The sequence below is a fragment of the Peromyscus eremicus genome, chromosome 3 (assembly GCF_949786415.1).
Source record: "Peromyscus eremicus chromosome 3, PerEre_H2_v1, whole genome shotgun sequence".
NCBI lineage: Eukaryota > Metazoa > Chordata > Mammalia > Rodentia > Cricetidae > Peromyscus > Peromyscus eremicus.
Genome location: NC_081418.1, coordinates 2,168,855 through 2,184,223, shown reverse-complemented (window position 1 = coordinate 2,184,223; position 15,369 = coordinate 2,168,855). Strand labels below are relative to the sequence as shown.

Genomic DNA, 15,369 nt, shown 5'->3' with positions numbered 1-15,369 from the left:
TGATTTTTGACATCATCCTATCTTTCCTCCAGTCTTTCTCAATAACTCATAGCATCATTCTCCTCCATTCTCCTAGCAGCACAACGATAGGCAATCGGTAAAGGTGCAGTGACACAGGGTTCACTCCACTCTTGGCCCAGACCACTATTTTCAGTAGCTCTAAACCTAGTCTTTCGAAGACACTAAAAATTGAAAAAAAAAAAAAAAAAAAAACCTAAAATTTTTGCACACCTTTTTCTTCTTTTCTGTGGCCAAGTCCCTGATCTTTTCCTGCATGGCAATCACGTCTGCTTGGCTTGCAGATGGCACGCAGCTCTGACTCATGCATCTTCTTGCTTCCTTTGTGAGCCGTGCCCACTCATCTGTTCTCTGTGGAGAGCGGACGCAGTTACATCACCATCACTAGATTTCCAGCTTCCAAGCTGGGAGTCTTCTCTCACATGCGATGGAGACTTTGGTGAGTGTGTTTTGACTGTTCCTTTGAAATCTCCTGCACTAAGGGCTTCACTCCTGTCTCTCAATCGCAGCCCGAATTTGTCTTCACAGCACGTTTGCCACCTTCGAGTCGGTTTTGCAAGTTTTTCTTAGATGAATGTTCCAAGCTCAGAACATCCCATAATTCATTTTCCAAGTCTTTAATGTATTCAAGCGTATACATAATATATTATAGCAGTATGTGTGTACATTCACGTAGGTACGTGTGCGTGTGTGGGCGCGCGTGTGCGTGTGTGTGTGTGTGCGCGCGTGTGCACGCGCGCGCGCATGTGTGTGTGAGTGTGTGTGTGTGTGTGTATGGGTGTATGTGTGAAGGCCACAGAACAACTTTGGTGCCGTTCCTTAGGAGTTCTCAAGCTTGTTTTTGAGACAGGGTCTCTCCTCAGCCTGGAGCTTGCTAAGCTGGCTAGGGCGACTGTCCAGTGAATCCAGAAGTCCAAATCTGCTCGTCTCACTCCAGTGCTGAGATTCCAATTCTGTGCCACCGTTCCTGGCTTCTTTTCCTCAGTTCTGAGGCTCAAACTCAGGTCCTCATGACTGCACAGCAGGAAACTTTGCCAGCTGAATTATCTCCACAGCTCCATTTTCCTGAGTCTTATTCTTTTGCCTTGCTTCAACACTTTTTGTAAGTAAACCCAACTCCACTAGTCAACCCCCCCCCCCCCCACACACACACGTTTTTCCTGCTTAAACAGTAACTCTTAAGGCTCAGGCCCAAGTGTCCCTGTCTTTTTCACCTGGATCCCCGGGTTTAGAATGCTCTCCCCTTACTCAATGAATTCTTCAAAGCCAGGGCCGATCTCTACACAAACCCTCTCTAACTCTCACTTTGAACACAATATCCTAGTTTTCAACATCTGTGGCATTTTAGACTGTTCCAGCAAAGCTTTAAGTTACAGATAGCACGAATCATTTTCAGTTCTTCCTACAGGTTACATCTCTGTAGGAAGAGAGGTTAAGAAAGTGTTGTACCATTACTCTGGTAATGCTTTTTCATTCATTTTGATTTTAGGGATGGTTTACCACTAACTTTATCACTGCATATGGCAAAGAATGAAGGCAAAAATGATGCCGGGTTCTTTCTTAGGTTTTAACACAGCAATGCCTGCAGCAGAGTATGATATAGCTTGTGTTTAGTCTCAGTATTCCTTGTCAGGAGGAAGCATCTGCACCCATTTGACACTGTCTGTCCGAGAGCAGGAGTATCTTCAACGCTGCCCTTTCCCTCAATGTACAATGTCCTCTTCATCATCAGGCTCACTCATGTGCTGTCTGCATTCCTCTCTAAAGTGTCCCCAGAACACTTTAACCATCCTACCACTCTCAGTCTGCCCTTCCCAGGCTCTCACCTCCCTAATTGGTTCTCCAGTTAGAATAAGCTTTTCTGAATCCAAGTCTCACCATGCCTCCTTATTCCTGCACACTTTAATGGATGAAGCATTCCTATAAGAAAGCCCCATATTTAATACACCCTGCTCTTCATATCTCACTTTCCTCCCTTCTCTCTGTCTGAACACACACATACCAACTTGCAGCTACGCCAGGGCATTCTCCTTGCCTGGAGCATTCTTGCCCTTTCTCCTTACCCAGTTCACCTTGTTTAAGTTATTCCTTTCTCAAGAGAGTATTCTCTGTGTTCCTGACCAAGTCCTATTTCCCTGTGACAGCCAGTCTTACAACACTGTCTTCCAGTATTCCATCATATCACAACTGGATTCTATAGTTAGTTCTGAGTTCAGGTTATCTCTGGTGAATGCCTCTGTCTTCTACTGAACTGAAAACTCTTTGAGGTACGTACTTAAAGACATTTTTTTAAAAATATGACTGAATGGATGAACAGTTGCTATTGGTGACCACTGGCTATTTCAGCATGTTTGATGACAATTTGTGGGCGATCATTTTCCATTTATTCCCATTACCAGCAGTACTTAGATCCTCTTTATAGCCATATCATAAGATAGTAGAAAAGTTCCAATTGTCTTGTGGTCATGGCTAGGGCTAACCCTTACTTAGCATGTGTCTGTAAGCTGTCAATACCATCTTGTTTATAGCAAAGAGCTACAAACTCAGGTCTGGCAGATCGCATAAACACTTCTTCACTACATTCCCAGACTCTTAGGCAGTCAGTTAGTTTAACTTCTTGTCTACCTGTGTGCCTGCCTACCTGCTTACCTACCTAGCTACCCGCCTATCTGTGCTGGAGATCAAACCAAGGGCCCCATGTATGGTAAACACAGGTGTTCTACCACCAAGTCAGTTTAATTTAAAACAAGGAAAAGTACATTTAAAAAGTCACAGGGCTGAGAGTGGAGGCGGGAGAGAGATTTGCATGTGTTTGGGGCAGTACTCTGAGATGTTCATGTGTTTCTTTGGCATATGGCAAAACATGCAAAGAAGTGATCTAGCTTGGGCTTCATCTACACACATTCTTCCTGAATTACTCAGAGGGTGTGTTGTCACCTTTAAGACCATTGTACACCAATGAGCCCTGAGGGTAATATAGGAAACAAACTGTGCATTTTCAATATGGTAACAGGGGGAAATAGATGATTATCCAATTTTTCATGTATCATTTGAAAGGGTCAAAATTCTTGTGAGTACGTGCAAGAGACAATTAAAAGACAGATTAAAATATGAGGAATAATTACTTTTCTTCAGTAGACATCTCAAGGGTATAATGACTAGCTGAAGTAAATCTTATAATGTCACTTATTTGCAAAATGCTGCCAAGTAGCTGGGTAATAATTCATAGAATTCATAAAGACTTAAAAGACAGATGCCTTAATGGAGTTTTTTTCCTGTTACTTATTAAGATCACCTTAATAATTCATGTACAGCAATACCTTTAACGAGCAACAAAATCTCACGTATCTCATTTAAGCGTGGCAGCAGTCTCACAGTTACTATAGTCCCCTGCCTCTCAGCCTGCAATTGTAAAGCAGCCCTAGGCTGTTAGAGGCAGAGCCACTCCATTTATGATAATCCCAGGAAAAGTTACGTCCAGGATGAATGGTTGCATTTTATGGTCGTTTGCCAGGAGGATTTATTCATTCTTCATTTGTAGGGGGGTGACAGGACAATAATGAGCTGAACTATAACTCTCGTTCCACGCTGTGCTGGTTGCTTTTGTCCTCTGTCAACGGCAGCAGGTGACCAGTTTTCCCCAGAGGGAACAGGAGTGCCAATCACGATCGTAAAGCTTTCCTACGCTTAGCACCCACCTTAGATGGTGAAGGAATCATAGAAGACTATTCCCCTGGGAAAAGTCAACCCTCCACTTTCCTCACACCAGAGTATAAGTGCACACATAATTCAGATTCCTCACTAGCATTTACCAGGCACTTTTCTCAAACCAAATAATTTCCCACTGGTGCAGTGGTTGAAGTAGTTTGCTTTTCATAGAAGACATTTCTGCAGGTGATAAATTCCAAAGTAATAACCAAAATAATATTTGAAAAGCAGAGGCTAATGGTAGGACACATTTATTTGCTATTTCCATTTATAGGAAATCAGTAACCACTGTATTAACAGTGGTTTAAATGGCAGATTCCATTTAAATCTATTTTGCATCCAATGGTCTTACTTTAAATGGCTGGTTCTTGGCATCTCTAAATTAAGTTGGAGAAGCTGTTATGTTGCAGCCAGTGCTTTTTTGTATAAGCCATTATTCAAAAAAATTATTAGCATTAAAAGTCAGGAAAAGCCTGGATTTAGGGAAAACAACAACTTACCCATAAAAACCCACTTCCACTTTTCTTAAGTTAGCCTTAATTTATATTCAAATAAGTAACAAATTCTCATGCATCTCATTTAAACTTTGTCTGGCTAAAACCTGACATACCCAAGCCGATCACTTTTGAGTGATACATGCAGAAGCGGCAATACCTGGTATAAGGAGGGAGGGGCAGAGTGATTCTGGTCCATTTGTTGAAAGTATCTGACACCAGGATCCGCTGTAGGTGATAGCGGCTGCACTCAACGTTGGTGGGCAGGCAGTCCCTCACCAGCGGGTGCCACGACAGCCCGAGATCCACCGAGTACTCTAGTTCGATAGCTGAAACGGGAAGTGGTGTTCTCAATGTAAGCACATGTCTGCACCAACCATGGGAATTTACTGTGAATACCGTATGTTTTAAATGTCATGAAATAGTTCGACCTTCCTGTGTTCATGTTTCTGACTTCAAAATGATTGCCAGTTTGGTTTTCTCTCTCTTCATTATTGCCATTTTTTTTTTTGAGACAGGGTCTCTCACACAGTCCTGGAACTCATTATGTAGACCAGACTGGCCTCAAACTCACAGAGATCTGAATGCTGGGATTAAAGACGTGGGCCACAATGCCTGGCCATTATTGCAAATTTTAATAAATAATATTGAACTACACTCCTTTTAAGGAGAAGTGAAATAAAGTTACTTTTCCTGAATTACTCATTATAATGAGAACCTTTTAGAAACATTACGACAAAGTCATTGCTTCATATACTGCTATGAGTATATGAGCAGTAGTGTACTTTATAACATACATGATGAACTTCAGTCCTGTTCACTCAATACCCTGTCTCATCCCCTACTCCCACTGAAACCCTCCAACAAGTCCCCTCAATTTCATGTCCTTTTTTGTCAATGATATATTTAATGATTTAAACCCCTTTTAAATGTGTAAAAAATTTGAGCAGTCTTTTCAAATTTTTAACACAGAATTATTTCTTATTTGTGTGTTTGGGTGGGTACCCATAGAGGCCCATAGAGGGCATTCCATCCTCTTTTGAGGTACAGGCAGTTGTGAGCCACCCAGTGTGGGTGTTGGGAAACAAACCCCAGTCCTCTATAAGAACAGCAAGTTCTCTTAACCACTAAGCCATCTCTCTAGCTCCAGTCTTTTAAATTTTGACCACCCTACAAAAATTCTGGCCAATTATGTCAGTTTTGCTCTCGTTATAAATGACACTTCTTAGAAATCAAACAATCTCTTTTCTTATGTCTTTCACTCTTATGTACAAAGGAACACACTGGGGAATCAGAAGAAGAGATCTCTGAAAGTCAAGGGACTTGTGTTAACGCAAGCCGTCAGACTGGGGTCTACAGAAAGCTATTTCCTTCTTTTCCCTTTCTTCCTCTAAACATTCACTCTCTCCCCATCTTCACGGCTCTGCCTCTGGCTACCGGATGCTTTTGTAAGCTGCCTCCTTTCCCACCTCCCCGCTGAATTGCTTTCTCTAAGGTTAACGGTTTCCAGTCTTGGCTGCACACTGAAACTCCCTGGGAACCTTGAGAAACTCTTGGCGCTTGCATTTCATGGCCAGAGTCTCCTCCCCAAGTCTTCTGGACCCTGGTCCTGGGATCAGAAGCTCTGAAGCACCCCAGGTGATTCTGTGTGGCCAGCATGAACCCATCTGCTTCTGTAAGCTTTCTAGGTATGGACAATGGCTCAGCCTTCATCATGTGTGTCCTCCTTATGTCTCAGACATTATTGATTGCTCTCTGATTCTTTTATCTGAGATCACTATTCCAGCCCTCCTATCTTGTTTTCACTCTGACTCATTTGCGTACTAGGGAAGCTTTGTGCATTCTTCCAGACATCTTTCTGGGCTCCTATTCCACACATACATACTAAGGCTGCAACTATACCTACCAGTTTCATGTCTCAAAACTGATTTTACTCATTCAGCCAGTGCTTGCTGATTCTGGCACTGCCCTGGATACTGAATACATTGTGAAGAACAATCTAGACAGGTCCTCCTTACAGGTCCAAGAAATCCTATCACCAGAACCAAGAAAACCACACCACTTCCTCCCATAAACAAACAAATGTTATTAATCACTAAATTTCATCAGGGATGATATTTTGACACTAGTTCTCTGGGTTTAAAATTTAGACATCATTTCCAAAAGTTGACTCCTCTCTCTTGTGTTCCCCGTGTTGAGCCTATTCCCTCGTCCTGGAAACTGTTGCTTTTTGGTTGTTTTCATTGTCTCATATTGCCTCCTTCCTTTCTACTTCTCTTCATACCACACTGCACTCATCACTGTCCTCCCCCACACCCCCATTGGAGATCACTGCTATACAATATTTACTAGGATTCCTTTCTACGTACTTCACAGAGTTAATCTCCCCTAAAACACATCACAATTCCTGTGATGATTAGCTTTCATTGCCAACATGATGAGCTAGAATCACCTTGTAAAAAAGTCTCAATGAGAAACTGTCTGCAATAGGTTGGCTTGTGGGGATTGTCTTAAAATGGTTGATAGAGGAAGGGCCAGACAACTGTGGGCAGTGCCACTCCCTAGACACGACAACTGTGGGCAGTACCACTCCCTAGACAGGACAACTGTGGACAGTGCCACTCCCTAGACAGGACAACTGTGGGCAGTGCCACTCCCTAGACAGGACAACTGTGGACAGTACCACTCCCTAGACAGGACAACTGTGGACAGTGCCACTCCCTAGACAGGACAACTGTGGGCAGTACCACTCCCTAGACAGGACAACTGTGGGCAGTGCCACTCCCTAGACAGGACAACTGTGGGCAGTGCCACTCCCTAGGCAGGACAACTGTGGGCAGTACCACTCCCTAGGCAGGACAACTGTGGGCAGTACCACTCCCTAGGCCGGGTCTTGAACTGTACGAGAGTGGTGAACAGCACTGATCAAGCAAACATCAAATGAGCACATATGTGTTCGTTTCTCTATGCTCTGGACTACAGTTGTGATGTGGCTACTTGATGTTCCTGTCTTGTCTTCCCCACAACGATGGGCTGTAACCTGGGACTGTGTTCTCCCCTCAGCTGACTTTTGTTGGGGTGTGCTGTCGCAGCAGCAGAGCCGAAATGAGGATGATGCCCTCTGTACTTGTTGTCTACTGTCTTTGGCTGTGTCAAGCACAAGTTTCTGAACCTGCTCCCTAAGGTCCTCCAGAATTTGTGGCCACCTCTACTCCGTCACTTTGTCCTCTCTTTTCCTTCCTCACTGCACCTCTCCCAGGAGGCCGGGTGCACATGGGCTGGAGGCTAACTCAACTGGCTGATGTGGGCCAGATCCCGTCCTGGTGCTGCCTTAGCTTCCTCTGTTATCTTTATTGGCTCCTTCAGTTACTGGAGGGTTGGGACTCTGGAATATCAGCTATATGTCTGCTTGTAGGGCCAGTATGCTTTGCTCTCCCACAGCTTTCCTGTGGGCCAGGAGCTTTCTTTACTGCTTCTCTACATAAGCTAACATCTAGCTGACCCAGTTTGAGATGGCTTCTCCAATCTATCTGCCACTGAACCCAGCCCAGCCATAAAGGTCCAGTGGAAGGGACAGCCACTCGTCATGTCTCCCTGCCCTGAGTTTGCGTTACATCTTACCAGTGTCATCCCATAGAGCACGCCCCTTCAGTCATCCACACAGAATGCACCCACTGGATGCAGAGTATGCACCTTTTGCTTGTCCATCTTTGTTTTCACAAGTTCCACCCCCAACTAGTGTTAACTATGTTTGAAGAACAAAGAGTACTTCTGGGATTCTTCCCAAGTTCAAAATCATAAGAATGTGGAAATCTGGTTACACAGAAACTTGAAAGAAACCAAGCTCCTCAAATTTCCACTCCCTCGGATCTAAGAAAGAACAAGGGCTCACATCATCTTAGAAGCATCCCGTAAGGTGGCATGGGTCTGTGGTTCCTCAGTAAGCCCAGGGGTCTGTAAATTCAGGTGAAGGGTCCAAATCGTACAATGATGGCAGTTGGTAGTCTCCTGAGTGCTCAGATGAAAGGCATGTGCTACCATGCACAGTTTATACAGTGCTGGGGAGGGAACTCAGGGCTTCATGGGTGCTAGGCAAGCAGTCTTCCAACTAAGCTACAGCCCCAGGTAGAAAATAAGTTTCTAAAGCACAATCTATACACAATGTTTTCAAAAATATACTCTATTTACAACATCATGTTGTCCAGAAAAATGAAAGTTTCAAGAATACCCCAAGAACTTAAAATGTTCTATGATCATTTGTGTTCTTAACACTATCACTTGGGTACTTAACTGTGTGTGTATGTATATTCATGTGTGTGTGTGTGTGTGTGTGTGTGTGTGTGTGTGTGTGTGTGTGTGTAAGCTGGAGGTTGACACTGTTTTCCTTAATTACTTCTCCAACTTACTGTTTGAGATGGGGACTGTCACTGAGCCTGGAGTTCACTGATGAATCAAACTGGCTGGCCAGTGAGCTCCTGGGACCTGCCTGTCTTTGCTCTCCTCCCCAGTGTAGAATTACAGGAATATACAACCACGCTTGGCCCTTTGTGGGTGCTGGGAAGCTGACCTCAGATCCCCATGCTTACTCAGAAAGCACGTTACTGAGACATCTTCTTAACCCCGTGACAGAGGTTCTGAATGTCACAGGTACTCAGGCTTCTGTCCCTCTGGATGTGGAATACTTACCATAGCAAGAGTCTGTGACTGAGCAGGAGGCAGCAAAATCTAGCTGTAGGAATGAGTCTTCGTTCACAGCAATGTCTGTGGTGACCACATAGCGGGTGCTGGCCTTTTCAATGAAGACCAGGGCGTCGCCTGTGGAGCCGCACACAGGCATCTTGGTGCCTCCTGGATGAAGCAGCCACTTTCTGCTGTCCAGAGTTGAGAAATCATCTTCTAAGACTGTATTACCAGAGATATTTCCTCCAATAAGAATCTGAAATGCATTTTTAAAACACCCCAGATTTTGGTTTTAATGTACAGCAGAGTTCAGTTGGTTTGTTTGTTTTGCTCTGTCAGCCGCCTCGGCACTGGTGCTGTATGACTAGCAACGTGTCGCGGCCTTTCAGAATGCTCTTGTTTCTGTGGTCTGCTTGCCCATCTGGCAAGGAGCTGCAGAAAACAAATCAAAGGACTGACAAAACCATTCACAGCCATTCGTGGGCCAAATTGTGCCTTTGGAAAGCACATGTCCCCAAGCTGGGAGAGCCAAGCTTGGCTTGCCTGTGGTTATTTTCCATGTAAAACTTCTATTTAAGGACACTCGTGCCCAGAGGCATTTCAGTTGCAATTCCTTGCATGAGCGCTACTGTTTATGAACAGGTTCTCTGAATTCTGTTTGATATGCTGTATTATGTATGAAGATCCTTTACAGCAGTCCAAAAAGATGTTGGGGGAGGTTTATTTATTTATTTCCATCAAAGGCCGGAGGAGAGGATTTGAGCACAACTGCATGTGGCACCAATGCTAATTTGCATGCTTCCCTTTTCAGAGAATTATAACCTTGTATCACGCTTGATAAAGTCCCCTTACCCATATGGCAGCATCCTCTCTGAGCATGACCTAGGCCTTCTGTTGTGCCGTTTATTTTTATAGGCACAGGCAATTGGGGGATAGAGAGTGAAAGGAAAGCTAAACACCATATCTAATCTAGCTATGTGCCCTTGGGCAAGTCATTCAACTGTCTGGGCTTCTACCAGCATGGAGTTGGACTAACACACTTTCTAAGGTCATAAAAGTTAAAGTAGAGAGTTCTGAAGAGACTGACCTGGTCGATCACCCAGGGGCTATAGAAGTGTCCATTTTCAGATGGCTGCCACCAGCGGAGGCGTGTAGAACCAGAACGGGCTTTCAGGGGCATTTCCAGGGCAATGTACCTGCCCACATTGCTGGAGTTGCTGAAAAGGAACTCTTGAAGAAGACTCCAGGAGAGGCCACCATTGAGAGAATACTGCAGAAGCACTGGCTGGCTCCTGGGGTCTGGAACACCTTTACCACATCCCAGTCTCACGAAGAACTGCACAAATCTGACACCAGAAGACTTTACTGTAGACTTGGACTTCAAACAGAAATCTGCATCACTAACAAAAGGCAAGCACCCAGAGCAGTAGAGGGCAATGGATGGCTTTAATAAACATGATGACTTAATGAGTGTCCAAAGCAATCACTTTGAAGCTTAATTTTTCCCTTCTAATGTGAATGGGAGTTAATTAAATGTGAAGTGTGAAAAATGGAAACTCTGGCTCATATTTGTATCTTGAATCTCTTTTCCAGGGAGCCCGAGGAAAGTGAGTTGAGTGTCATTGCATCCCTTGGCTACTTTATACGATGTTGGGAGAGATCCAAAGGCTGTTCAAGTCTGAGGGTGTATTGTTGTCTAGTGAAGACAACTGGATTTCAGTCGTCAGTATTTGAAACTAGAAGAATATACAGAATACAGATACCATGTTACCAGCAAAATCACCCATTCTCACGTTTACTGGTAGCTTTGCAGATCTCCTGTCACTGGTTTAATACATTTAAATTCAGCAGTGGTAGCTCCTCTTTCAAGAGATTGGGCCACCTTTGGAAGAGCTGTGTTAAGCCTGGGCCTCTTTCTGTCTTTTGTGCCAAGGGAAAGGGAAGTGTGAGTGTGGGTTGTTGGTTGCAGTGGGTTGTGCCAGACTCTGACTGTTGCTGGGTCTGGGTATGGATGATACTGGCCACTGAGAACCGTGGCAGGCAGCCAGTGGCAGCTTTCCTAGCTGGCAGGGAGGTGGACAGAGTGGCAGCAAGCAGCTGGGGTGCCAATGAAAACTGGTTCACATGTTATCTTTGGCAGGCAAGCTGCTGGTGCCTGGTCTGGCCACTATCCTAACTGGTAAAGCAGAATAAATTTCATGTCAAATTCAACACATATACTCAATAATAGAACAGGACTGATAGTAAACGCTATCAGTATCATACACAGAGCCATTCATTCCTCACAATTTTACCAACTTCTATTTATTTATGTCATGGCTCTGAAAACACTGAGATCTTACACTGAACATTTTAAGGTCAATATATGCAAATCCCACACAGCATGCAACTGGATGAGCTATATAATGCAGCTTTTAACATCTGATTGATGAAAACGTGCATCACTAGTGCCCAGTATGTTTGCATGAATCAGAATAGTATTTACTGAGGAAAAACGAGGTATATTATCTACTTGAATTAGAAAGATGTTTATATTAATTTAGTGATAGAAACACCAAATTACTACTTAGAAATTATATCAGAATTACTTATTTAGAAAAACTTAACTTCTAAATTAGAGGACTTGGATACTGTTGAAGAATCTGACATAAAGAATTTCAAATTAAAACTACGTGCATTAGAATGGGAAAGAATAAAATTTTGTTTTTAGTAACTATAAAATTATTTTAGATGGAATTGTATTTTCTGTGAATTATATTATTTATAATCAATAGTTGAGAGTCAGGAGAAGGAGAGAATGTTAGGACTGATCTTTAAAGTACCATGAAGGAGGGAATGTTAGGACTGATTTTTAAAGTACCATGAAGTGTTTTAAAATGTTTTAAAAATAAACACAATTTCCTGTTCCTTTAAAAATAGGTCAGGGTTGCATTTTACACATGTTAATCTGTATCTTATATTTTGCTGTTAAGGTTTTGGCTATCAAATGATCAAGGGATATACATTGTGACAGGGCATAATCCTCTGAGCCAGTTTAAAATGTGTTTTCCTGAGTGACTATGCTCAATTTAGAAAATGACTTCTTACATTTGTGAAGCATTGGGCTTATGCATACTAAGACTGCACTTCAAATATGCTCAACTAAATTTGCTAATGGAGATAAAATTAATCATGAATAACTTGAGGATGTATCACATTTCAACTGACCTTCTTATTAAGATGGTATAATAAATGTACATATTTTTTCCAGGGTTCAGGAGCTAGTGAAAAAAGTAGTCAGTAGAAGATGGATAAAGAAGATGCAATATTATTTTCTTGAAGTTAGAGTAAATTAAAAATTGTCATTTTCTAGCCTCAAGATTATACAGTAACAGATACTGTGGTTTTTGTTTTTTGTTTTTTTTTAAGCTGTGTTTCACATCTGATGTAGGTATTGAACAAATGTCTGTTTTTAACTAGAAATTATGTGAACTGTGTCTTCTGGAGGCTTTGAGCAGAGAGAAGTCTAACACCAGCATGGAAGGCATTGTCCTGGAGAGCTCCCTGCTTCTGCTTGGATTGTGTCCACAGCTGTACAATACAGTTACCTAGCATGTGATAAATCCAGGTCCCGAGTCACCAGCATGCGCAAGCCATCTTCGTTGAAAAAGAGGTTGTTCCCACTGGAAAGTATCCCACACTTCCGAGAAGGCTTCCCACCACTCATTAATAAGAATCTATCAGATTCCAGTTGACCTGAGAAAGTGGAAAATGTGCTTTACCTATGACCATAAGTGTAGTTGCATTATATTTTCAAAGAAACATGACCAACATGCTGTATAGTTTTAAAATGCAAAGCCATAAACATTGAAGTTCATTTTGGGATAAAAGGATTCTTTATAATGTGAACTTCTTCAAAGTTTTTGGCCTTGACTAATATACAGGTTCACATGTCAGAGGAGGGTCTTTTCTCAAGTATCTGTTGTTTACCCAGGTAAGCTTCTCCAAGAGAAAGAGAACTCATTAGTAAGGAACTGAACAAGGCCAGGAGAGAGCCTGGGGGGATGCGCACCCACCCCCAGTGTCCTCACTGTGCCCTTCTAATGTGAGGGCAGCGTCAGGGAGGAATAACATAGTAGCTTTAGAAAATGGACTTTTTTTAATCAATGAAATTTAAATATAATTTAATAGTTGCTGTTAAATACCTTTCAAAGCCAGTTCTCAAATCTACTGAGATATGCACCTTAGTTTGTTTTTTGGTTTTTGGTACAACACACAAAACATGTTTACCGTATTAACAATTTAAAAGCGAATTATCCAATGGCATGTAGTATATTCCTGATGTAAAACTTTCAGTAGTAACTACTTTAAGGTTTTCATCCCCCAAGAAGCAGCCTGTGTCGATAAGTCATTCACTTCCTTCTCTCCTGCATCCCTGGCACCACTAGTCTACCTCCAAAGATTGGCTTACTTGGGATGTTTCACATAAACAGCATAAACAATGGATGGGTTTTTTGTCTTTTAAAAAATTTATTGTATTATTTCTAAGGTTCATCTAGATTGTAGCATATATCAATAGTTCAAATGTCTTATGGCAGTGTAATGTCTCATCATATGTTTGTACCTAAATCTAGTTTTAAAATATATTATAAAACCATGAATATATTAAAAGTCTTATAGAAATTGGAAGAAAACAGTCTTTTGGTCTGACTGTATTATTCAACCACCATATAAAGATGTTTAATCCAACTTTTGATAATAGTGCATCTACAATTTAGATGCTCCCCCCAATCATTAGTTTATAATATACATTTTTCTCTGTTGTAACATTATCATCACATGTGGTGATGTCAAATTCTGCGTATAAAATGAAGGTGTGAAAAAGGAGGAGATGCTGCCTGAAGAGCTGATGGAACTCGATTTCTGAAAAATTGTTTCTTATATCCAAGCTTATCCTTTAGAAATGTTTCCTCAATTGACATTTGTCAGAAATTAGATGTAGTGTAGAAAGTGGTCCAAATATGGTAGTTGTGACAGGGTGCACAGGACCTGAATGTGCCAGCAAACCGAGTTCCAGAATGAAGAAAGAAGCTGGGCATGAACGCCCACCCCAGTCAAGGGGCCCCTGGCAGTTGTCAACTGTTGAGAGAGGGAGAAGCAGGTTTCTCTAAGAGTGTAGCCCCTGGTAAGACCTCTCCCCAGGGGAAAGCCCCACATCCGAGAATGTTTGGGCAGTAGAAACTTGGAAACAAGAAGGACTCAAAACTGGGTGGGAAGGGATATAGAAAGAGCTGGAGGAGGGAGGGTGAATATGATCAAAATACACTGTACAAAACTCTCAAAGAGCTAATAAATTATATTTTAAAAGTTAAATATAATTAATTAAAGAAATATGTTTGATTTTTCTTATAGATTCACATGTGTATAACTTATTCCATCATTAGTCTCAGGATATTAATGATCCAACCTATACACTGAAAATAAAATAAACTTTATAAAAAGTGGTGAAAATAACCCTTAATTTATCAATTAAAGTCTTATTTTCCCTCACTCACCACTGTTTGAAAGTGTAACCCTATAAAATTCAAAAAGAAATGGACTTTTGTGTATTTGTAGTCATAACAATAACTATTAGAATATCCACGAGTGGTTAATTCACCATCACAGATTATGCTTACATGTAAATTCTTCCAAAAATGACACAGAATTTATGAGAGAAGCTTACCTTCAAAATCATCTTTGAGAAAATCAGGATTTTTGGTGCTTATTTTACAGGTGGGACCAGAGTAGCCTGGGTCACAGATGCACCTGGTTCCATTGATGCAGCTCCCATGCCCGCTGCACATGTCTTCACACTGGGGACCAATGTAGACATTATCGATGGCCCACGTGACTGGCTGCGAGCCGGCAGGATAAAAGCCCTGGTACCATCGGAAACGCACAGATCTGGAAACAAGGTTCAAAGGTCTCAAAGTTATTCAACAGAACAATACATCTTTAGCACATTTGGTCCATAAACAATGGGAAATTACTACGTATGTATTAACTCAAGAGGAAGAAAACATGGTTAAAGAAAATGAGATTCATCATTTCAGGAAAATACCATTCTTCTTTTGACAGTAGGGTCACTGTTTCTCTAGAATCTTCTGAATTTCACCAGTTAGTGAACAGTGGACCCGCTCTTCCTACCCTTCCAACTCTTGGTGAAGACTTCTCTCTACTGTCAACACTTTGCATAACTAATCTCCTAAAAACCTGATGTAAAACCCATGAAACATAAAACCAACCACAAGCCACTTAAAATGCAGAATTCTGTGACATTTATACACCAACAATGCTGTCTACCTTTATCTAGTTCCAAGGCATTGAGAATTAACGCCAGCAGCCCTTCCCCATGTACTCTTCCCTGGCAACTGCCGACCCCCTTTCTGTCTCTGTGGATTTACCCATTCTGAGTATGCCACAGCAATGAAACCATGCAACATATGGT

At 42.1% G+C, this 15,369-nt stretch overlaps 1 protein-coding gene across 1 annotated transcript in view; it reads right to left on the bottom strand.

The window, feature by feature from the left end:
- LOC131905584 (reelin) overlaps positions 1-15,369 on the bottom strand; it is a 114,476-nt gene that overhangs the window by 21,447 nt on the left and 77,660 nt on the right. Inside the window, exons 25-29 of the mRNA XM_059256446.1 lie at positions 14,605-14,825; positions 12,488-12,635; positions 9,988-10,246; positions 8,907-9,156; positions 4,381-4,549 (exon numbers count right to left, since the gene is read on the bottom strand). Of these exons, the coding sequence (XP_059112429.1) occupies positions 4,381-4,549; positions 8,907-9,156; positions 9,988-10,246; positions 12,488-12,635; positions 14,605-14,825 (1,047 nt within the window). The remainder of the gene's footprint in view (positions 1-4,380; positions 4,550-8,906; positions 9,157-9,987; positions 10,247-12,487; positions 12,636-14,604; positions 14,826-15,369) is intronic.